The following is a 21,908-nucleotide window of genomic DNA, read 5'->3' as shown; positions in this document are numbered from 1 at the left end:
ACATATAATTTATGAATTTCGTGCGTGAAGAACGTTCAATGCAAAGAAACAAAAACATCATAGATTCATGACAAAATAGAGCTTCAACGACCAACCAGATAGGACTCGACGTCTGAATAGTAAGAGATATATAGTACATAAGAAAGGGGGGTAACGAGCAAAAAGAGAGGTCGATGGTACGTCTATTAATGAATGCAGGCATAGCAATGTGAAAATTTCTCTACGCTCGCGGAGTCTTCGCTTCAGCTTCCCCTTGTTCCTCGTCAATCTCTTGTAGCTCTTCCGCAATAGCTTTGCGCCCCTCTTCGGTAAGAGTCGGGACACCAGATGAAATATCTTCTTCAAAATACTGTGGCACAAATCTGTGAAATTCCGCAAATGAGTGAAAACTAAATAAGTATGAGAAAGTATGATACTTACGAAACACCTTTCTTCTTCCTCTCAGCAGCTTCATCCCGCTGTTTCTGCTCTATAACAACTTTCTCCTTCGTGGCCTCAGAAAAGTCTTTCTTCAAAAGCCGACTCGTCACACCCTCCCAGAGCTTTCTGCTCTCCGTCGGCAATTGTTTCTCCAACGGACGCACCTGCTTAGGAACGACCCATAATGTTGATAAATCAATCAAGGTGTTAAATTCGGCACTCGGTCCTGTGAGATCAGCTTTGGAAGCTGCACCGTAGGATCGATTTGATGCAGATGGTAGTGCAATATGTGACGGGTTCGGAGAGGAGGAGGCAGATGGTGTGGCTGCAGGGTATGATCCAAAACCAACTCGCTTCCAGCGAATAAGTCCCCTCCAAGATCCATCAAGGACCGCGGCAACTCGAGAGTGTGGTACATGTTTAACCTTTGTCCATTCTTCATGCTGGGTATCGCCCTCGAATACCGTGTGGATGACCCCTTCTAGTAGAAAATGGGGTTTGCCCAACCATGACTAGAACAAAATGAGTGATTAGCACCCGCGAATACTTAAGCAAGGTTGACGCACCTGTTCCTTGTACTCTATGATAGTGCGAAACTTTTGGCCGTGACGGCCGCCAGTACAGGTGATTATAGTTGTATCAGACACAGTGATATAGAAACTTCCGCGCAAGATACCATTGACTGATGCGACGGGATGGGTGACCTGGTACCTTTCCCCTTCTCCGTGCCCTCCAGTGATGTTGATAAACATGCCTTGGTTGTAGCTTCCCGGTGCAACCTTGAGCGTCGTACCAGAAACCTTGGCGGATATCTGATCAACGCCAAGCATTTCTACCGAACGAGAAGGGCAAACGCCGTAGTAGGCGGATATAGGGGGATGATGCGAAATCTGTTCTGTGAGGTACACAACGCGCAAGTTATCATCAACAGGCTCTCCTAAATTGAGTTGGGAGATCTGGGCACTGACATCGCCGTCAGCAAGCTGCTGCGGAGAGGTGGCGGCGGTGGAGGGACTCTTGGGAGTAAGACCGCTCATGAAACTCTTGGAACTCCTGGAGCTCTTGATACTAGCGGCATCCGAAGGATTCTTGTATGTTGTTTCAGGCGGTGTAAGCCCAGATGCCGTAGGAGCCGTCACCAACACCTGGGCGACGGGCGGTTCATCAGGATCAGTAGGATGTAAAACGGGCGGGACGTCCCAGTGGGAGCGAAAGTGTTCTCCAAGGACTGAGTTGTATGGTTTGCAGACTTTGCCCCTCTACATAGAATGACTTCAAGACAAGTTATTCACGATAATGTTTTGACATACAATGTACTTGAGATCTTTAGTAGCAGCGAAGCGTATAACTGCAAGCATTCGGTCGAAAGCGTCATCATAATCATTAATCCTGGGAGGAAAATGAGTGCAGTGGAAGGATGACTGAGAGTTTCTACGCACGCAGCAAAAATGTCAGGACGATCCAGATAATGAGAAAACTCGAGGTTCGGTATTGGCTCCAGTAAAGAAGCAGGTAGTGAGAGCCGCCTATATACCGCTATTCAGCTTCATTACATCGTTCATTGACTGAAACAAACATGGAAGCAATATCTTTCACTCCAAGGCACTTCTTCACTAGCTGAACAATCATCTTGAGCTTTCCTCCTTCGCCAGCATCTCCGGAGTCAGGTACAGAAATGGCCGATTGAGCATCGTCTTCGTGCAGGTTTTGCACGGTTTCATCCTGGGAAGACATTATGGCGGTCGACAAGAGAAAGAAAGAAGAAGAAGTAAGAAAAAGTCAATGTTGGAAAATGAAAAGTTGTGGTCGTTAACAAAGAATTGGTGCACGGACCAAAAGACTATATCAGACAATTTCATATGCGAGTTAGTTACATCATGCACGTTGGTCAAGCTTAATTCGAAGTCGGGCACTTGCCCCTTCATCGGCATCATTCAACAAGTGGATCCACAGTAAACAGTATTAAAATTAAGATATAACTAATAATCCGAAGAATGACAAGGAATGAAATGAGGTTAAATCCTTACGAGAGAAAGGAGGTAATGATGTACTATCGTCGCCTCTGAAAACAGTTTACTGGCTCAAAGCAGTGGAGGGGAGGAATCTCTGTAATACGCTTGAGGTGGTCATGCAGAAGGCGAAAAAGATTCCAGGACCGCCAATGTAGCGACTATGTAGTGTTGCATGTTCAAACCTTGCTCGGCAATGTATATAGGGTATGATTCGTCCTGCGACTACGGTTAGGTGGGAAGTGATCCGATAAGATATACGTTACATACCTGCGGTAAGCCATCTCTAGACGTGAGACGTGCAGTTGTTGCTATTGGATGCTTTGAATGTCGAGCATAGAGCGTACGGAACGTCGCTTCTGGAAATGCTGGATCATTGCCAACCCAGATGATCTTCCATTTGTATTCCACGCCGTCAGGTCCTACAAACATTCTGCTGGTTGATCTAACAGTGAAAAGACCTATGTCAGGCGCAGTCGATTTTGCCAAAGGCAGATTGATTCACAGCGTATTGCTCTTCTTCAAAATATCCTTAAGAACTCCAGTTTTATTGCCGAGGGTGACACTAGATGGTGATTGTAAGAGTGATATAAGATCAAGGAGAGGGGGTGGGGCCTACATGCTCTTGTCCGTTGGTTTTCCACTGCCTGGGACCCATTGAACTTTGGCAAACGGCTCTCCTGAATTTTTGTATCCCCCGACTCGAAACACCAGCAATTCTTTCGTCTCAGTCGCCGAGTATGCGATAGAACGATCACTGGAATCAAGACTTTTGTTGATGTATTGGACCTAACATTCAAGCAATGAGTGTTATAAAAGTAGATACAGACCACTTTCATTCACCGTTCTTGTACCATTACCAGCAAGAAGTCCTGGCTTTCTCCAAATTCGTTTCACGTAGTGATCAGGAATCATTGACGAAGTAGAGCCGATATCGTACTCCGACCCATCGCCATACTCTTTTGAACGTATAATCAAGGTAGCGTCTGGAGTGAAAACCATCTTCTGGGTATCAAAAAAGACCTGCAAAGACGTGAGTTGAGGAAAGAAATTCGGTGCTAAATCGACGTGTGCTTTTTATTTTATCAAGGGTTGGATTGATCTGGGAACATTAAGATAGGGGCAGGGACCGCCTCGGCCAGCTTCGTTCCCAATTTCATTTCAAATGGAAGGCGGCAAGTTGTACTTTATGATTATACACTATTGACGCTTTCGTACCACTGCAAGATGCTGCCAATGAGAAAAGCCCATCCACCCCAGAATGTGGAAAGGGAACTCTGATATGCAGCCTTGGTGCTGACTTGCGCAGCGTATCCAAGGGCGCCACAAAGCGTAAACCCAATGGCACCAATGAAATTCCAAACTGTCAAACGTTGGAAACAGGTTTGAAATTGAAAACGCGAAACGACATACTTGCAACCTGCCACCCAAGAGATAACGGATTTGGTAAATACCATCTCTTCTGCGTTTCGAGCAGGAGTAGTGATCTATGGATCAACAGTAATTAGCTATCAATGAATGAACTTGATGAAACCGGGGCGCACGAGCTGATAACAAATCCCATTCCGCCTACAACTTGTGGGGTCCAGAAGACACCATCTAAAACACCTGTTCTCGTCTCGATGGCAATTTGGATCGAAGGAAGTGCAGTAAATCTTTGTGTTCAAAAGTGAGAAAAGGTCTGTGGATCGCTTTAACGGCTGATACGTACCCGCTAATCCAAAATATCGTAGCTGCCCAAAATTGAGAAAATGCTGCGAGGAAACCCAATTCATGCCAATACTTGGGATCAGACGAAAACCAACGCCACTTCTGCTGGCCCTTCATATTTCCTTCTTTGCCTTCGGAGCTCGGTAAACTTGAGTCAGCGATGCCTCCGCTGGTTTCCAAAATATTCTCATATCCAAGGACTTGACGAACTCCCCATCCGAAATTGGCCGTCTCTCCACGATTCCAAGCCTCCAAAACGCCAAGAACTGCGCCTACCTCGAAGACAGTCGCTCCAACCCACGCTGTCCATCCAATGCCCGAAGTTGACATCGAGAACGATGTATCGACGAAGGGAAGGAAACTGTAGAAGCCATTTACCACCCAAATGATGCTTCCGACAGTGAAAGCCTAGAATTACAATCATAAGATGCATTTCAGACGTTGACTCTATTCTGGGCTTACCATAGCTACCCACCAGCTCACATTCCAATATTCCAATCGGGCCATATGCTCTATTCCTACAAGAAGGTTTTTGCCATGTCGACTTCTGTCCTTGTTGGGAGTATATTTGACATGTCTGTTCTTTCGATGATCTCGCGACTTCCAAAGGAATTCCTCATCCCTGTCTGGATCCTTTGAAGCCAACGTCGCGCGGGTCGGGTGCAAGAATCGGCCAATGCCATTTGGGAAAGCGTTGTTAGGGGAATGTGTGAAGAGAGTGGGTTCTAATCTGTAGTGCCATCTACCATTTTTCGTATCAACCATAGGACACCACGGTACTCTTCCGCCTATATCAAACGTAGTCAATGATGATTGTAGCCATGACTGAAGTACACTGATTGAATTTGGTAATGTATTGGAAGGTTCCCACGAGGATTGCGCAAACCCTTCACACAAAAAAAAACAGCCACCATCTATCTATCCACATGAAAACACAAGAATTTCGGGTACTTATACGGAGAAGTTGTATGTATTTCTTGGTAGGCCTCGGATGATCGCTGATGACTTCGAATCGGCGCTCGCTTATACAATCCTACTTGTGTCCGCGAACTGGTGGGGACTTTAGATATTTGAAAAAAAGATTCACAGGAATACTCATTTACCTGAATATCTGTCTGTCGTACCGCAATTCCTAAATCACCTTGGATTTGAGGGCCCTAAATAGGGGCATAAACCCGGAAGATAAAATAGATTCAGCTGCGACGTACCTTTGAGTCCCTCGAAATTGGGAGGTCAGACAATTCGGCATCTTCAGGGGAATCAATGAAGGAAGGCATCACATAGTTTGTGCCCGTTTCGGTAAGAACATTCCTGCTTCGAAGACTGGTGAAAATTTGAGAGTAAACAGAAATCCTCACACGCACCCTCTTTTGATGAAGTCTCTAGAGTTCAGCGAGACCAACAAAGAGTTAGTGTAGACTAACGGAATCGAAAGTCTTTAATTGGCGAGAAAAGACCTTATTGGAAATTTACTAACGTCTACCTTCTGTATATCCGCTCAGTCCACTGTTCACTGGACTAGCAGGAACTAAACTCACGCAGGAGGAAAAAGAACATGTAAATGAATGTTGTGGGCCAAACATTAATCGAAATGCATGCCCAAAGCGCGCAGAAGCTAACCGGAAGCCCAGTATTGAAGGTGAAGATGATCTGAAAGGGCGTGGTGAGCTGAATGTAGGAATTTTGCATCAAAAGCATGTACCAGGCGATTTAGCATACTGTTGGTCTTCTTGTGCGAATTCTTGGCTCTCTGCAACAGAAATACCATTGCAGTAGATATTAAGATATCGGATGCAGCTACATCCGCCTTTATCATCGAACTTCGAGCAAACAGTCGTGTTTATGACACTTACCGGCCAGAATATTGCATGACATCGACAGATTCTGGAAGAAAAGATCATTAATAGAGATCGACGATAAATTGGAATTTACCTTGAGAGTGGTCAATTCTGCGTAGGTGGAGAATCGCAGCGATAGGCAACAATACACTTGAAAAATGTGCAAATGGAAACAGAAGAATCAGCCCGGACCCGTAGCTCACACCCGACAAAGCTTGCTTACCGAACAAACTTGCTAGAATACCATGGATCCTTGAGTACAAGCAGAAATTGTGAGCACATATGCCTCACTGAACGCAGCCCAACTAAGAAGGACCTAAGAATAGTGAGTTTACAATTGTTCAGGTGCCTCGACGGTCACCAGACAATACTCACAAGAGGTATGACGACTATGTAACTTCCTTGACTCACTACGAACATGGTAGGCTAATTCAGTCAAAAGTAATATACTCTTACTTACGACGCCAAATTCGCCAGCAATAGAATCTAAAAAGGAATAAAAAACAAAACAAAACTACGGTGAAAGCACGCATACATCTGCACTGCTAGCGCAATGGCATCGCTGAAAAAGATCTCAATGATAAGGGTGCTACAAATATGTCGACATGAGCTCATGCATTTGGAGAATCAGGAAAAAACACCTACTTCAGCATGACCGCTAGTACATCTTCATTTGCGAAGTTCTGTATAGTCAAGGTTGGAGGTTTAAAATGCCAAATTGACAAGTTTACTGACCAAGATGACATATTGATAGACTGAACAAGAGCGCAAGTTCTAACAAGGTATGCATGCGAGAAGGCAGCTTACCACAGGCTGCGAAGTGAAATTATTTCATGTTTGAGTAATACTGTACAAAGGAGATTCACCGGTGAGGATTCCCACTTGTAAGGTGTCGCAAATAAGGATAAACCAAACCTAAACTCCCACAAAACATCAGTCACGCACAAGCATCACAAGTTGAATCCGAAATTTTACCAAGAACTTGAGGTACCAAGGGTCGCTCTGCTGATATTTCCGAAAATACATGTATGCTTGAACGCAGCCCGCTGTACGTTTAGTATGAGTTCATGCGCGCCTCAAGAAGGTATGACAATGACATACCTCCGTATAACCTTAAGCAGATATAATGTCGTGTTAGACAAAATCTATAGATCAATAGACAGAGAAGAGCTCACGCTGCCCCGATGACCACAGCTGAATGATATCCCCGGTCAATCGACTCGTGTTTCTGTTATACCTGTCTTGACACCCACCATCGAACAACATCCCAAAACTGCTATGGCGGCAATGATGATGAGGGATGAATGCTGATAGATGCAAGCAGAGCAAGGCAGGACGTACGTAGTATTCATGCTCGACGCCATCCTTTACAGAAGACACGTAAAGAGCGAGGAAAAGACACAGACGAAGTATCCAGTACAAGTATAAGTAAAACTCTTGTGGGAGTCAATGTCACTGTCATAACGTACGACATAATGTAGAAGACAAAATTAATGGTTAATTCGAAGAAGCTTCAGGGAAAGAATCTTTGTTGGAGGGTTTAATGAAATTCAGCCATTTAAGCGCTAGGCAAGCCATGCAATTGTGATTCTCGAAAGGGAGTGAATCTACGAGGTGCAGTACAGTCCTGTACGGCTCCTGTGACAGAGCTATTATCGTAGGTCATGGAACACCAAATGGTACAACAAAAGTTACAACGCACAGAGACTGGAAAGACGGCACAAAATCCCTGAGCGTGTTGGGGAGAAAGTTCCGGGTCTTTTTCGCCCTTCACAGAAGCGAAAGAGAAGCTGATTGAAAGGAACCATGATAAGATATGGAGACTGCCAGTTACAGTAAGTTCTTTGCATTATGCGCAGAAGACAATAAAGCGGTGGCTGTTGACGGTAGCGGGGACTTTATGATTCTGAAATTCGAGCACAATGCGTGTCTGAACCGGATCTAACAATTCCGAAGCGAGAGACACAAACGTCGGGAAACGAAGAAAAGACAGCCGACTTTGACGGTATCAGTGATTCGTTGACTTATCTAGTGCCGCCGGCAAACCTCGGCATACCCTTCATGCCCAGCAACTTCAAATTTCTTCAATGGACGAAAAATGCTCTTTAGGCGAAAAACAATTCGATGTCTGTAATCAGAAGATTTCTGGAGGTTTTTGAACTTCTTTCTGCAATCATGAACCAATGCAATGGTAGACTAAAATGGAGGGAGAAAGTACATAGTGGTTCAGCCTAAGGACATCCTACGCCATTCTTTTCCCCAGTTTGAGTCACCATGACATTCGCCGTTGGAGACCTCGTACTGCTCGCGCTGCTTGCTTGCTTCACCTCGTCCAGACTTTTTTTTAGTCGGAAGTATCCTCATTCTCTTCCACCAGGGCCGAAAGGTTGGCCTCTTATTGGAAATGCTTTCGACATGCCCAAAACGCACTCATGGAGGACATTCGCACAATGGGGAAAGAAATGGGGTTGGTCTAAGTGTTCTATCTACTGCTACAATGTATGATCTAGAATATTCACTTTTTTGTTAGGCCCAATAATGTCGGTCAAGGTGTTGGGGACACCATTCATAATCATCAGCAATCCTGACATCGCCGATGAGATGCTCGGGAAAACAGGCTCACTCTATGCTGATCGACCCACAGTGCAAATGGCTTTATTAACGGGCTGGGTGAATAATCTATATCGTGAAACTGCTGGAATGCCTTCTCATTTCAATATTTTCACTTTTCAAGGATCGAGCGCTGAGCGGGGCACGATACAACGCCCGTTTCCGAGAGGTATCGCGATTCCTCGCCTGCCACTCGACTCTCTTACTAACACTATGTCAGTACCGCAAACTTATTGGGAAGGTCATTGGAACGAAAGGAAGCATGGCGAAATTCTACCCCGTGGAAGACTTCCAAGCTAACATGCTGCTGAAGCGGATTTTCCAGAATCCAGAAGACCCTGCTGCTGCTATCAGGAAGTAAGTACGCAATGATTTCAATAAATTCTTCCCGTTCAAACACCTCTTCGCAGAACGGCTGGTGCAATGGCAAGTTGTTATCCAAGGGAAAGATTTGAATAACCTTACATATATGGCAAAAGGTCCTGCATCTTACTTACGGTTACAAGATATCTGAGGACCGACCTGATCATTTCATTACAAAGGCCGAATTCGTAAGTCATTCTTTTGTGACTTTTCTAGTAGTTCCGCTGTGCTCAAGTCAATTCAAGGCCATGGAACAGTTCTCTGACATTCACCGCACCGGGGCCTATCTTGTCGAATTTTTTCCAATATGTATGGGATTTTTCTGAATCAGGACGTGACATTAACTCTAGCATTGAAAGTGAAATACATCCCTGCTTGGTTCCCATTCACAGAATTCAAACGGAAGGTAAGTTCGGAAGACTCTTTTCGCTCACTAATGCTCACGTAGGCTCAAGGCAGCTGAATGCATCGGTCCTTGTAACGAAATGGCTGATGTGCCTTTCGCCTATGTTGAAGAGCAATTGGTTTGTCGAGCTACAGCTCTGTAAATCTTCACAGCTGAATTTTGTGTCGGAAGGGTAAAGGGGAGGAGAATAATTCTTTTGCTGCCGATCTTCTCAAGGACAAAGGTATCTCTTCGGAGAAGCTTACCGATTTGAAATGGTCAGCGGCTTCGTTTTACGCAGCTGGAAGCGACACTGTAAGTCTTGACAGCAACTTCAAGCTGGCTCTGAAATCCGACGTCATTACTTTGCAGACCGTATCGGTTGTATATAGCTATCTGATGGCAGCCATTCTCTATCCTCGAGTACAACGCATGGCGCAGGCAGAAGTCGATTCAGTTGTCGGCAAAGACCGACTGCCTTCTTTCCAAGACAGAGATTCTCTGCCTTACATTGAGGCCCTCGTCAAGGAGCTGTACCGATGGCTTCCTATCGTACCGTTAGGTATACTCTTTACTGCCTTTACTGTTTTTGCACTTGTCTAAACTTTACTTTCGTAGCTGTTCCTCATAGGGCGATGAAAGACAATGTGTTCCAGGGCTATTATATTCCAAAGGACTCTTTGGTTTGTGTGACAATCGCACTTTATTCACATACCCACACACATACCATTGCAGGTTTTTGTCAATGTCTGGCACTTCCTCCACGATCCCGCAGTGTACAAAGATCCTTCCTCCTTTAACCCCGAGAGATTCTTAGGTCCAGATGCCGAACCAGATCCTATTGACAGAGGATTGTTTGGTTACGGACGTCGGTGAGGAGCAATCTCTCAGTTGTGTAAAACTCGAAAAAAAAAATCTGATTGCGACCGAAATTAGTGTCTGCCCTGGAGCCCATCTGGCACGTTCTCAAAATAGCGTGAATAAAGATGTTACTGTCGTGCTGATCTAGTGCTTTTCAGGCCGACGTTAGTGTTTGGATCAACATAGTGAAAGCTGTAGCCGGCATCGAAGTCAGTCCAGCCGTCGACGAGAAAGGACAAGCCAAGATGCCCGTGCCCGAGACCACGGACGGAATCATAGTGTTAGTCTTCCTTTCTCTTGAGTGAAAATACGCCACAACCTCTGTAACGTTTTGGAATTTCAGTCGCCCCATACCCTTTGAATGTCTTGTCAAACCACGCTCGGAGCACTTGCTTCATGTGCTGGAGGAGGCATTGAAGGACGGAGAAAATGTGAACTAATTGCGGAGAGACTATAGCCAATGATTCCCATAGTACGTTACACTTTTGACAGTATCTAGTCATGGATGATACATACAGGTATATGTATCAAATGCAATCAACAGAGGCGGTTGGGTATACATTGCAGAATGAATTCGTACTTTGTTTTCGAAATGGCCAGTGTCAGTCAGTTTAGGATAAATGTTAAGCGTAGGGCTGAAAGACGCCTCGATGGCAAGGGTGCGGGTGAGAATATGGCTGGGTCTTCGCTGTTGTCTCTGACAGCGATTCTGCAAGGGTCCTCCCGCGAGTGAGCTGCAGACGAAGTTGAGCTCTGAGTAATACCAAGGTTGTGGAAGGGGTGGACTGGAGTAAGCGAATTTTCCTCGGTGTTGAGCTCATCCGTCATGGGGCCAGAAGGCGGATTCATTGAAGATAAAAAGCCGGAATAGTCAAACGAGTTTGGTAGTTCTGACAAAGGCACCAATGACGACACGGGGATTGTAGCACCCGCTGGAGCATCAGTTATTGAGGAAGTCGATTCATACTGTCGCTCTGGATCAAATCTCATGTCCACGATGAAGGTATATTATTCCGCGTACTCGGTGTATGGATGCGTTTGAGAACCGTCGTGATATCGAGCGCATTCCTCGCTCGCGAGGATATTCACTTTGTGTTGATTTTGCTGTTGAAAGACAACCTTATGGGACGATGAGCCTTTCGAAAAGGTCAAAATAATTGACATACCCAAACGCGACTCGTGCTTGCCCGTATTTCTTTCTTTTGTATCGAGGTCTTTCTGCATTTCAGCGTCTCGTCGACACAATTGTTGGTGGTTGAAAAGGACGAGAAAGTAGATATATTTACTTAGTTGGAGTCATGATGTCAGGTGATATAATAAACAAAAAACGATGATACTAGTATGATGAATGATTGGAGACAACATTCTCTCTACAGTAACTCATACCAGTCATAAATGACGCGTTTTAGTAACGACAGGTCAAAGCTGGTTATATCAGGACGGAAATGGTAAGTATTATGGTATATGACGTAAGCTTTAATAACGAGTGATTGAATCATAGTCAGACGATTTCAGGTTAGTAAATCGGGATGTCGAGGCAAGGTCTGTGCGGTCCTTGGCCTTTGTCCAGAAGGAAGACGACGTATACGTTCACCCCCATCCATTTCCCACTCATCTTCCTCTCTGAAACCATGAAGAGGGACTCGTCCGTCATTCCTATTACTAGCCGCCTGACGGGAGTCGAGATCAAACAGGTTGGTTGAAGAAGTCCTCCTGTGGTGACTGAGGCTTGAACGTGTAGCTGCCGCATTTTGTCCATCCCACCGGTCCAAGGAAGTTCGATCACCCAAGCTCTGCCTAGGAATGAAGAAGCCACTTTCACCTGGGACAGAGGAGCGTAAGGGTTGAACCAGAGAATCTTCAAGGGCATCGTTTTCCCTTCTGGAAACATCAAGGACATGTACACCAAGGAAAGTGACAGCAAAACCACAAAGTAGAGATACCGCACCAGCAGCATTGTCAGTGTTGAATCCCTGGAACAAAATCAAGGAAGCCACGATTGTTGCAGAAGTAAATCCGACGTAGTACATGGGATTAACACTAAGCGTAAACGTTGAACGGCATCTGCGGCAGAAAATACACAAATACCCACATGTTGACAGAGAAGGTATCCAAGGATTTGTTGTAATAATTGAGTTGAACGACAGCACTCAGGATAAGAGCAACCCCAAATACGTATGTGCTAGGTCGAAAAAACTGGTTGTTTCCTCCAACAGTCAACTTGATGGCGATACCGAATGCTTTGATCGACATGACCGAAACAGAACCAACGAGAGAACAGATCGAAATATATACCCACGGCAAAGTCCGGCCATAACGTGGAACGATAACAGTAATGGCGACCACAGAGTAGATGAGAACAGCCATTACATAGAGCATAAACGCTGCAAATATATAATGTAAGAAATACGCGATGGCATCAATCAGTTTGACCACGTACCCGGCTGAGCAGCATATTCCAAAATCTGGTCCACGGTGTCTACCTGCTTATCCTCTGGGGCATTTATGACAATCATAAGAGAGCCTATGAGCGATAGGGTACAGCCCACCCGTCCTAGATGTCCTAGAAATTCCCCTAGCATAAGTGACGCAGCGATAGCGCTGTCAAGGAAGAGTTAGATAGATTGAGGGTCAACAAAAAAGAACGCACCCAACAAGCACACTGAGAGCACCTAAAGGCGTCACCAGTATCGGAGGGGCAAAGGTATAGGCGGTAAAATTGGCAACTGGAAGCGTCATCTTTAATAGATTCAAGGTGAATGTAATTTGAAAGACAGTTCACTTTCGCCCAGTATTTCTGTAGAATGATGTTGAGATAGGTATAAAGCCCTGAAGTAGAAACCACGTACGTGTACTGATGCCTAGCCACTACTCAGAAATGACATTCAGCTCACGCTAACTTGTACAGCGTAGGAAACTAACCCATATCGAATTCTTGAGATAGGCATGATTGTCAGAAGCCGATGCGCCCTCTATTGCAGCAGCGTTCAAGCCCTATTGAGGATAACTTGCTGTCAGTGAGACTTGAGAAAGGAAGGTTGATGAGTAAAGCATAACCTTTTTCGTGATGATGGAACTCATTCCAATGGCCACCGAGCTAGATATGGCCAAAGTCAATCCTATCCATTTATCTTCAGCGGAAGATGACATGGTGGCTTGGAGAAAGTGAAGGCCCTCAAATGCGCGCAGTGGGCGTTGCAACTTACAGCACGAAGATGAAATGCTAAGGCCCTGACAGATAAATAGACGCGGTGCGGACCGCGCCGTTGAATTAACTACTGTAATCAAAACGTTTCTCACCGGCACCAATCTGTGAGAGAAGCAGCTTGTACATTACCACGATTTTAGCCATACATATACATTCTGCAATGAAGCAAAATCATATTTGCGTACAAGTAACGACAATGCGACTACTGAATGCGCACTGGTCACTAGTCATACCAGTCCATATACTTGATATCCAATACATCAACGAAGAATCCCAGAGCAAACCCATTCCGCATCTCAGATGTAACTTGATGAGCCCATCATATATCCTTTGAGAACGAGCGGAAAATTGACGGGGAATCCGTTTGGAGGGTCATCTACAAGTACGAGAGGGCACATCGATTTCAGCTTAATCAATGTTGGGTATTGATCTTCAGTTGGAGGATACCACCTTCGTTACACAAAGGAAGTTTCTTCTCGATTTTGTCCAAAACCAAAGGGATCATATCGGGATCCGGACTGAAATCGAAGCAGATGCGAAGTTGCAAATGTTTGAAGCAAGGAAGCATCATCATTCTTTGGTTGAAGAATTGGTCCATTTCCGACCAACAGAAGTGAAAATAGGAATTTGACAGGTGGCTATGAGGGAGATAAATCGAGAAACAGATCGTCGTAAGTGCCGTTGAACGTATTGAGGAGATAATCCTCGAGATCCATGGCCAAGGATTGGTCAATCGGTATTCGGCAAAGTAGAGGAGTCGGTCAAAATGTATAGATTCCAATTGGGTGTTTAGACTCAAGTTACAGTTCAAATAGAAATCATCTGTTTGAAGGGGGCGTTAGAGAAACTCAGCCACATCGAGTGGATGACTTACCTGCATCACCACCCGCATCTAGAGAAGAGAATCCAAGAGACAGAGAAGCAAGATCTTTCCCCAGACGACCAATGTACTCCCCAATAGCTTCGGTATCTGACGGGGAGATCAAGCCCAAATCAAGCTCTCGGATGATAGGAAGAGCTTTCTGGGATAGAAAGCACTTCATGACATCTCTTTTGTAGCATCCCCAGAGACAAAGCTTGCGAAGACTCGGAGGTATCTCATAGTCGTATACATTGTCGGGGGTATCGTTGGTAGGAGATCCCCAGCCAATGTTGTTGAGAGAGGCACCTTCTAGCGAATGAAAGCTGCCCAACATACACAAGACCTGAGAGACAGAGGCGAAAGACACGCTGGCGAGTTCGATAGAAAGTAGATTGGGAAATCCAGACAGAAACTGTTGATACACGCGCGGATGGAAAGACACTAAATCAATGCAGTCTAAGAACATTGATGTTGCAGTTGGGCCAATCGACGACGCGACGAAGATGAGGATGTCTTCTCGTTCAAATAATCCTCTAGGTGGGGGTCCATCGTCGTTGAATGGAGCATCTATTAGATGAAGTTCTCGAATCCTTCCCGAAATCGTCTGATAAGGATTGGTCAGTAAATCAGCCAATTTCGTGACGTTTTCTGCGGTTATGATGATAGACCGAAAGTAATATGGGCGGCTACATTGCAAAAACAAGGATGAAGTCAGAGCGAGATTAGCCAGAGAGTGTTGGTCGTCTATGAGCGAAAAGATGATATTGAATATTTCTGCAGGAAGTACAACCATTGAACATGAGCGTATGGGAATATCTCGTCATATCTTATCTAAGCAATGTTCTACTAATCTCTTTGTGTCGAGATGTTGAGAACCTCGCAATTAGTACAACAGCGTTCGAGGCCTGGTACTGGTATACACATGACTCTCTCTCATCCTTCTCTTGCCATTTATGTCGAGCAGAAGGGAGTTGATTCGATGTCTCGGATTACCATTATCAGCAGTGATGTTTTCCTGAACAAAGATGAATGACATTGCCGAAATAGATGATAAACAGCAAGCGAACCTTATTACTATTAGCTACAGGACTCCCAGAACCGACTGTTGATCTCCGGGGGTTGGGTGAGGCTGGAACAGAAGGATTGACTCGAGCACAAGAAGAACCAATAGTTGATCTCCTTGTACCCGAGGTACCACTAGCCCAGCTCGAAGACACCTGTAGGTAAATGAGCAGATTGCGAGATGGGAAAGGAAACATAGCTCACCTTGACACTCCGAAGGCTAACTTGAGATCGATATGAGTTCCCAGAGCTTGGTGCGCTCTGTTGTTGCTGGACCAAGCCAAGACGCCGCCGTCTGACAGTTCTTGCATTTAGTCTGGAGAAGGATAGATTCGAATAACGCAGGATCAGCGTAAGACATGACCGTCATTTATAATGTGGAACTGTCAACCCACGAAGCGAGGAGAGAATTCGAGTAAACTGGAAAGTGGAGAGTCAGAGATACAGTTGACATGAATATTTGTTTCTTACGCGTGGCCAAGGGTAGATAGACAGCAAACCATATATCTAGAAATGGAATATCAACATGTCCAGTATATAGCCATACAACTTAAACTAAGCCAACGGACAATTGAATTCCATGAGATGGAACTAAGAAGATCGTGTCAGTAATATTGAACAAAGGTGGTCAAAAAATTGGCATACACAGACAAGAGCAGCAATTGATGCGACACTGGTGGTTCAAGGTATGTTTCAGAAATGCGATTGGACAATCATCGAGCACAACGATTCTCACCTGGACAATAAACCTGTTTCTAGAAAAATCGTCAAAAACAGGTAGATGAGTCTTGGAAATCGCCACACACCGATTGTCCATAGTAGTAACTCGTTCAACATTTTTGCAGAACTAACGACAAATGATATTATTATTTAACTTCATGAACAGAGCAAACTTCCTATACTTTTTCATTGGAGAGGCATGTACCGGCATAGCAAGTTGCCTCAATTGATAGACCAAAGCTGCTGCAATAAACACATCCGCCAACGCATCTAAGCCCAAGTTCAGGGTGATGAGCCAACCCCATTCTCTCTGGAGTTCGAAATTGTTTGGCTCTCGAGGAACGTCTCGGAACGTTTCGTAGGTGACCATCAACGAAGCACCGAAGTTGATGACGGTTAAAAGCCACCCGATGATGGCCAGCCACCATTTGGAACTAAGTCGTCGAACGCGGTCGATATAGTAGGCCTTGACAGCCAATGTTGTCAGAAACGCATCCTGAAGTTATACGGAAACATCTGGTATACCTTAACAAGGAAGGTAGTGACCGTTGAGCATAGCGTGCATGCGGCAATGGAATACCCATTACCTGGTTTGATGACCATATCAGCGATTGTGATAGTGGCCCACCAAACAGAGCGAGCGGTTGCGATTGCATGGCCGAGTTCAAGAAGCCTAAACGATGAGATTTGAGTTGTAGAACCACATTAACAAATATCAAGGAAAGACCGACAAGATTGAGGTAATCTAGATGTCAATGCAAACGATTAATTGAGCGCGCACAAGGAAAAATTAATAGCTTTACGAAGAAAATAAACCACTTAGAATCATCCTTGCAATTCTGGTAGTAGACGTGGCCCTGCATCGTCACAGCACCGAACATGAATATGCTGAGAAAAGCACCAATCTCCAAAGCACCTAATAACTTGGATGAATCAAAATCAGGAAGAGGAGGCATTGTGAAAAAGCGTTCAGGAACAAGCGATAGAAGTGAAAGATTAAAGTAGGGCACCAGTGCACAAAGCAGACCAAGCAGTTTCTGAGAACTCTTATAACACACGGACATCAAGAGAAGTCGAGTCGAACAACCCATGATCATCATCACATCTAAGGATCATCACAAAGATGGTGATGTTTTGTGTATTCGCCACAACAGTTAGAAACTGATTTTGACCTACTTTGTTTTGTTTCGACGTTTTGTCTTGACGTTGATTCGCAGCATATGTAGTAACCAAAAATATCCGGGGTCCTGAGAATGAAAATAAGTCACGCTAAGTACATAGTTCATGGGTATTCTACCGGTATTCCATCTCATCCACATCATTGACATTGTGATTGTTCGTAGGCTCACAGAGCACTCCGAATGAATCTAAGAAAAGGTTAACAGAAAAACCGAAGAAGCCGCAGGTTTCTTTCCTGTTGAGGGGGGAACCACGGACTCCAGCGTTAAAGCTGACATCAACGAAGCACAACCTGAGTGCACGCCAGGCGACGAAAGAGAATCCACTTGAGCAACAAGCAAGGAGACGACAAGAAGAGTTATTTGATAAACGGGTATCCATACTGAGGGCCTCTTACGGAAACGAAACTGAGATTATCATCATCACAAAAGCAGCGTAACACTCACCCAAGAAGTATGAAGCAGAAAGGCAACATTCAACACGGAGCGGTAAACTAAAATTGCACTGCTTAATAATAAAACTTTAGGAGCAATTTATATGACAAACGCCACGGACGGGAGTGTTCTGGTGTGTTACGGGCTGAAGTTACGGGTATGCGCGTCTCGCGCCTTAGAGATTCGAGCTCAGTTCCCGTTAATCTCTTTCAAGTCTAATCCCCAGAGATTCGACGAAAACAAGTTCGAGAATTGAACGAGTAGGGGAGACAAGAACCGGATAATCGACGAAGGCCTGTTTTGAAGAGGAGCATTAACGGGTACGAGTAAAGCTGAGTAAAGAGACCTGCTACTCGGAATGCATTTTATAGGACAAAACGACAAAACTGAGCTGAAACTCCAGTTTCACCCCAGCAAAATTTCGTTGGATGATCCATAACCCCCCTCTGAGACTGAGTCAGAGCCGAATTTCAAAAGGAAAGACGAAGCCAAAAGACTCCGAGTCAAGACTCAGAGCACAGTGACCCGTGGAGTACGTAATCATCGAACGGTGACTCGAGTCCCTGCTTCTCGAGCTGCTTGTACTCTTTCAATCTTAATGCCTATTCACGGTCTACCTCCCTCAGAACGGCCCATTAAACCTGTTCACTTTGATATCGAGCAAGTCATCAGACCCAATATCCTTGCGCTTCATCCATACCGCTGTGCGCGAGATGATTACAAGGAAGGAATCCTTTTAGATGCGAACGAGAACGCCCTTGGACATTCAATAGCTAATAAAGCATCTCAGAACAATGGTGATTCATATGATTCTACACTGGACATGGACCTCCATCGATATCCTGATCCTTCCCATGACCCCATTAAAGAACGAATCGCCGCTCTTCGTTCTCTACCCAGTGTCGATCATGTATTTCTCGGAGTAGGCTCCGATGAGGTGATAGATCTCCTCATGAGAGTCTGTGTTTCTCCAGGGAAAGAAAAAATATTGATCACACCGCCGACTTATGGAATGTATTCCGTTTGCGCACAGGTAAACGACGTCGGAGTAGTGAAATGTCCTCTGGAGCTGACTGGACAGGTCGGAGAAGGTGGAACAAAAGGCAGGTTCAGTCTTAGAGTTGAAGAGGTACGTGTAATATTAATTGACTTTATCGAATGCCAATTATGAGTTTTGCAGGTCAAGAAGGCTATTGACGTCGATGCGAGTATCAAGCTGGTGTTCTTATGCTCACCAGGAAACCCGACAGGAACTAAGATATCCCTCGAATCGATAAAAGCTATCTTAGATTATGAGAAATTCAAGGGAATCGTTGTGGTTGACGAAGCTTACATTGATTTCGCTGGAGAAGGATCCAGCGCTGTGGAATTAGTCAAGGACTACGCTAATATCTGCGTTTTGCAAACTCTAAGCAAGAGCTTCGGCCTTGCAGCCATTCGGTTTGTTTTTCGTTTGTGAAATACATCAAACTCTCATTTTCCTCTCCAGGTTAGGTATTGCAATCGCACAACCACCTTTGATCCAGGTCCTCACCAACACCAAAGCCCCCTACAACATCTCAACACCCACTGCTCACCTTGCATTATCCGCATTATCTCCTTCATCACTTGCAAACATGCAGTCTAAGATCGAAACCCTCATCGCCTCACGGGTAGCTCTACTCAAAAGTCTTTCTAACATTGCACACCTTGGACTTGGTTCATGGATCGGGTCCAATGATGCCAACTTTGTTGTCATCCCTGTCCTTTCAAAAGACGGAAGTCGGCCTGACAATGTTCGTGCACAAAAAGTGTATAAAGCACTAGCGGAGGAGAACGGTGTTGTAGTGCGGTTCAGGGGAAATGAGCCTGGGTGCGAAGGCTGCCTTCGTATAACGATTGGCAGTGAAGAGGAGAATGCGACAGTCGTCCAAAAATTAGAGCTTGTACTGAACCAATTTTAAAAGGGGAAATAGATACATACATAAACCAACAGACTATTCTACTTAAATATCCTGCATAAAATATATACTGTTTACTCCCCAGTGGAACCGGACTGTGCACCAGCGATTGGGGCCATACAACTCGATACCAACAAAGTATCCGTCCAGGTCGTCCCACTTTGTGTGGGAGCCTCGCCCTAGTCAGAACTGTTATTGAGTGTACCCCCATTCTATGATAGGACACTTACCAAAACATACGTTGGGGCGAAATTACCTGCAGCCCATCCGACATAACCAAGGAAGACTGCGATAAATTTACTCAATCGTGATGTTCTCAGTTGAACATACCGAGGAGCTCACCATCAGAATTCTGAGCCTGATAGGCAATCTGTTGACACATGTATTCAACACATGATGCCACATTTCCTCCTCCGGTCTCTGTATTGAAAGCCTGACGGCCGTTTTCCCGCAACCATGTAGCTAGAGGTGCCCAGCTAGAGTCGATGTTGTTGGTAACACATTCTCTGAGAAATCGAACATTGATAGTTAGAAAAGCCGTAAGTAATCTTTAGGTGTTTAACTTACTCGTTTGTTCCGGAGTTATCGAAATCAAGATATTTGTGGACGTCGAAGATAAGACCAGTGGTGCTACCATCAGGATTTGTAACAGTGAGGAGGGCAGGACCAGAGCCATTTGAAACAAAGGTTTCTGCCGAAGTCCAGTTGTTGCCCGGAAGAAGAATCAACTGTTTGGTAGCACTGAAAAACAGCGGTTAGTAGAGGCAACAGTCGTCAAGTGGACATTGCTTACCCAGCATTTCGAATGGCGGTAACTGCAGCTTGAACAGAACCAGCCCAAAGGTTGATATCGGGGATATCGTGAGGCTCATTCATACTGTGGGTTGATGTATCAACAATTGATTGGGGTTACAGAAAGACGGGATAGCGTACACTCCAAATATGATCTTTTCCTCATCCGCGTACTTGGTAGCAATAGATGTCCATACTGCGGCGAACTGGTCGTTTGTTGGTCCACCTTGCCCGATGATCTGAAATAGGCAGAGTGTCTAATTGAATCTTGCCAACAAGTATCGCTAGACGTACCAGCCCGTTCCACCTTGCATAGTTGTGGATATCAATGATGCACGAAGCGCCGGTAGCCAAGCACGTCTAACCAGAACGATTCAAACTTGGTACAGTACGCCTCAAAAAAAGACCAAACCTGCACGAGAGCGTCGTATTCAGCGAGGTTATCGGCGTCAAGATCTCCACCAAGGACGCCATTCGTAAGGAACTGCCATCCAACAGGAAGACGAAAAACGTTGTAGCCGTCGGTCGAAGTATAGTGCTGCATCTGGCCAGCACCATCCATACCTATGAACAATAAATAAAGCAGCTGCGACAGACAAGGGCAAGCATCAGTAGCGTACCATAGTACTGCGTCAAAGGTGGCCATGCACCAGTCGGGTTGCACGTTCCATCCGACCCACAGCCAAAGTCGAATCCAGCGATATTCACACCAGTAAATGTCAGTGTGTTACCAGAGATCGGGGAGATGCTAGGAGTCGAAACTGGAGCGGTGCTGGTCGGGGTCACTGTCGATGTAGAGGGGACACATTGCGAGTAGCCTATGGGAAAAAAAGATATTCATAATCACGATCTCTCTTGAAGAATCAGCTGAACCTACTGGAACTGTAATCCGTGCAGACAGTACCAGCCACACAGGTTGTAGGACCTGTCCAGCCCTAACATTCTCACATCAGTACAAGGTCTTGATAGTACGATGTTGAAAGTGACTTACTGTTCCACCACATTGTCCCCATTCTGGAGACTGGCCATGAACAGACACAGCAGCAGATAGAGCGAAAGCTAGGGCAGAAAGTCTTTTGGAGGGCATTGTTGTCTGACCACGAAGTTACTAGGTCATGTTCTTATGGTCTCGAAGCTATCGGATCAGGTATATAATGTAGGGGTTGGAGAAGATACACCGCTAGCACAAGGTGCACCGAGGAAGCTCCGAAAGGATCCTGCGAGTAAAGTGTGGTTGATTTTCGCGTCATCGTCGGGAATCATTGTTCAAAGGTTGTCGACGCCGCAAAGATACATGATGCGCACTTGACAGAAGTTAGGAAAAAGTCTAAACAGGAAGATAATCGTCAACGTACGCATTTTAGATCCTTGAGCTTAGTGCTTAGTAGAAGGACCCTTTATGACGGAAAAATATCTCGAAATTGTCGGTCCTTCACAGTATATCCTACATACATGTTCCTGAGCAAAGATTCTGCTCTTCTAGTCACGCGTCAAATCCTGTCAAATCTCGCGATA

The 21,908-nt window shown here is 45.2% G+C and overlaps 11 protein-coding genes across 11 annotated transcripts; 2 read left to right on the top strand and 9 right to left on the bottom strand.

Moving 5' to 3' along the window:
* Positions 1 to 29: 29 nt before the first annotated feature.
* On the bottom strand, positions 30 to 2,303 carry C8R40DRAFT_1136017 (uncharacterized protein). Its single transcript, XM_046229367.1, has 6 exons — positions 1,997 to 2,303; positions 1,860 to 1,946; positions 1,731 to 1,809; positions 987 to 1,679; positions 421 to 932; positions 30 to 362 (listed from the first exon to the last, which is right to left on the bottom strand). The coding sequence occupies exons 1-6, from the start codon at positions 2,152 to 2,154 to the stop codon at positions 221 to 223; spliced, it is 1,671 nt and encodes a 556-aa protein (XP_046079292.1). The 5' UTR covers positions 2,155 to 2,303; the 3' UTR covers positions 30 to 220.
* Positions 2,304 to 2,365: 62 nt separating this feature from the next.
* On the bottom strand, positions 2,366 to 3,804 carry C8R40DRAFT_855707 (uncharacterized protein). The gene is made up of 5 exons (XM_046236462.1): positions 3,273 to 3,804; positions 3,049 to 3,218; positions 2,935 to 2,994; positions 2,700 to 2,874; positions 2,366 to 2,648 (listed from the first exon to the last, which is right to left on the bottom strand). Exons 1-5 carry the CDS (start codon positions 3,429 to 3,431, stop codon positions 2,547 to 2,549), a joined length of 666 nt encoding a protein of 221 aa, XP_046079291.1. The 5' UTR covers positions 3,432 to 3,804; the 3' UTR covers positions 2,366 to 2,546.
* On the bottom strand, positions 3,623 to 4,904 carry C8R40DRAFT_1062693 (uncharacterized protein; the record flags this gene model as incomplete). The annotated part of the gene is made up of 5 exons (XM_046225486.1): positions 3,623 to 3,792; positions 3,843 to 3,916; positions 3,974 to 4,084; positions 4,141 to 4,547; positions 4,602 to 4,904. The coding sequence occupies 5 exons, from the start codon at positions 4,902 to 4,904 to the stop codon at positions 3,623 to 3,625; spliced, it is 1,065 nt and encodes a 354-aa protein (XP_046079290.1).
* A 100-nt stretch (positions 4,905 to 5,004) lies between these two features.
* Positions 5,005 to 7,606, bottom strand: C8R40DRAFT_855798 (uncharacterized protein). The gene is made up of 24 exons (XM_046236463.1): positions 7,447 to 7,606; positions 7,319 to 7,342; positions 7,231 to 7,250; positions 7,153 to 7,171; positions 7,079 to 7,089; positions 6,953 to 7,008; positions 6,844 to 6,892; positions 6,785 to 6,790; positions 6,713 to 6,732; positions 6,623 to 6,660; positions 6,513 to 6,566; positions 6,438 to 6,463; positions 6,353 to 6,387; positions 6,269 to 6,293; positions 6,201 to 6,212; positions 6,072 to 6,127; positions 5,993 to 6,023; positions 5,842 to 5,936; positions 5,678 to 5,789; positions 5,617 to 5,625; positions 5,504 to 5,558; positions 5,348 to 5,450; positions 5,243 to 5,271; positions 5,005 to 5,189 (listed from the first exon to the last, which is right to left on the bottom strand). Exons 1-24 carry the CDS (start codon positions 7,449 to 7,451, stop codon positions 5,054 to 5,056), a joined length of 1,026 nt encoding a protein of 341 aa, XP_046079289.1. The 5' UTR covers positions 7,452 to 7,606; the 3' UTR covers positions 5,005 to 5,053.
* Positions 7,607 to 8,003: 397 nt separating this feature from the next.
* Positions 8,004 to 10,755, top strand: C8R40DRAFT_854571 (cytochrome P450). Its single transcript, XM_046236460.1, has 17 exons — positions 8,004 to 8,444; positions 8,508 to 8,647; positions 8,712 to 8,756; positions 8,808 to 8,944; positions 8,998 to 9,013; positions 9,067 to 9,138; positions 9,196 to 9,259; positions 9,310 to 9,356; positions 9,406 to 9,474; positions 9,528 to 9,650; positions 9,708 to 9,897; positions 9,954 to 10,018; positions 10,071 to 10,207; positions 10,272 to 10,293; positions 10,355 to 10,476; positions 10,540 to 10,668; positions 10,741 to 10,755. Exons 1-16 carry the CDS (start codon positions 8,252 to 8,254, stop codon positions 10,634 to 10,636), a joined length of 1,539 nt encoding a protein of 512 aa, XP_046079288.1. The 5' UTR covers positions 8,004 to 8,251; the 3' UTR covers positions 10,637 to 10,668; positions 10,741 to 10,755.
* Positions 10,756 to 10,802: 47 nt separating this feature from the next.
* C8R40DRAFT_1178131 (uncharacterized protein) lies at positions 10,803 to 11,420 on the bottom strand (the record flags this gene model as incomplete). The annotated part of the gene is made up of 3 exons (XM_046232809.1): positions 10,803 to 11,162; positions 11,218 to 11,300; positions 11,363 to 11,420. The coding sequence occupies 3 exons, from the start codon at positions 11,418 to 11,420 to the stop codon at positions 10,803 to 10,805; spliced, it is 501 nt and encodes a 166-aa protein (XP_046079287.1).
* Positions 11,421 to 11,707: 287 nt separating this feature from the next.
* C8R40DRAFT_1178130 (magnesium transporter NIPA-domain-containing protein) lies at positions 11,708 to 13,346 on the bottom strand (the record flags this gene model as incomplete). The annotated part of the gene is made up of 8 exons (XM_046232808.1): positions 11,708 to 12,236; positions 12,289 to 12,580; positions 12,637 to 12,797; positions 12,847 to 12,922; positions 12,979 to 12,993; positions 13,046 to 13,064; positions 13,119 to 13,190; positions 13,254 to 13,346. The coding sequence occupies 8 exons, from the start codon at positions 13,344 to 13,346 to the stop codon at positions 11,708 to 11,710; spliced, it is 1,257 nt and encodes a 418-aa protein (XP_046079286.1).
* Positions 13,347 to 13,507: 161 nt separating this feature from the next.
* On the bottom strand, positions 13,508 to 15,081 carry C8R40DRAFT_1135984 (uncharacterized protein). Its single transcript, XM_046229366.1, has 2 exons — positions 14,279 to 15,081; positions 13,508 to 14,226 (listed from the first exon to the last, which is right to left on the bottom strand). The coding sequence occupies exons 1-2, from the start codon at positions 15,057 to 15,059 to the stop codon at positions 13,817 to 13,819; spliced, it is 1,191 nt and encodes a 396-aa protein (XP_046079285.1). The 5' UTR covers positions 15,060 to 15,081; the 3' UTR covers positions 13,508 to 13,816.
* Positions 15,082 to 15,149: 68 nt separating this feature from the next.
* Positions 15,150 to 17,004, bottom strand: C8R40DRAFT_1178128 (uncharacterized protein; the record flags this gene model as incomplete). Its single annotated transcript, XM_046232807.1, has 13 exons — positions 15,150 to 15,281; positions 15,334 to 15,483; positions 15,533 to 15,644; positions 15,724 to 15,748; positions 15,800 to 15,835; positions 15,898 to 15,919; positions 15,974 to 16,001; positions 16,065 to 16,083; positions 16,135 to 16,175; positions 16,222 to 16,514; positions 16,574 to 16,721; positions 16,780 to 16,793; positions 16,852 to 17,004. The coding sequence occupies 13 exons, from the start codon at positions 17,002 to 17,004 to the stop codon at positions 15,150 to 15,152; spliced, it is 1,173 nt and encodes a 390-aa protein (XP_046079284.1).
* Positions 17,005 to 18,185: 1,181 nt separating this feature from the next.
* C8R40DRAFT_1135968 (pyridoxal phosphate-dependent transferase) lies at positions 18,186 to 19,651 on the top strand. The gene is made up of 3 exons (XM_046229365.1): positions 18,186 to 18,790; positions 18,842 to 19,101; positions 19,151 to 19,651. The coding sequence occupies exons 1-3, from the start codon at positions 18,260 to 18,262 to the stop codon at positions 19,602 to 19,604; spliced, it is 1,245 nt and encodes a 414-aa protein (XP_046079283.1). The 5' UTR covers positions 18,186 to 18,259; the 3' UTR covers positions 19,605 to 19,651.
* C8R40DRAFT_854032 (endoglucanase) lies at positions 19,652 to 21,711 on the bottom strand. Its single transcript, XM_046236459.1, has 11 exons — positions 21,385 to 21,711; positions 21,271 to 21,328; positions 21,014 to 21,211; positions 20,806 to 20,957; positions 20,688 to 20,753; positions 20,535 to 20,632; positions 20,395 to 20,478; positions 20,169 to 20,342; positions 19,944 to 20,107; positions 19,832 to 19,887; positions 19,652 to 19,780 (listed from the first exon to the last, which is right to left on the bottom strand). The coding sequence occupies exons 1-11, from the start codon at positions 21,478 to 21,480 to the stop codon at positions 19,676 to 19,678; spliced, it is 1,251 nt and encodes a 416-aa protein (XP_046079282.1). The 5' UTR covers positions 21,481 to 21,711; the 3' UTR covers positions 19,652 to 19,675.
* Positions 21,712 to 21,908: the final 197 nt, after the last annotated feature.

Source organism: Lentinula edodes (assembly GCF_021015755.1).
Source record: "Lentinula edodes strain Le(Bin) 0899 ss11 chromosome Unknown C8R40scaffold_75, whole genome shotgun sequence".
In the NCBI taxonomy this organism is placed as follows: domain Eukaryota; kingdom Fungi; phylum Basidiomycota; class Agaricomycetes; order Agaricales; family Omphalotaceae; genus Lentinula; species Lentinula edodes.
This window is presented reverse-complemented; position numbering and strand designations above follow the sequence as displayed.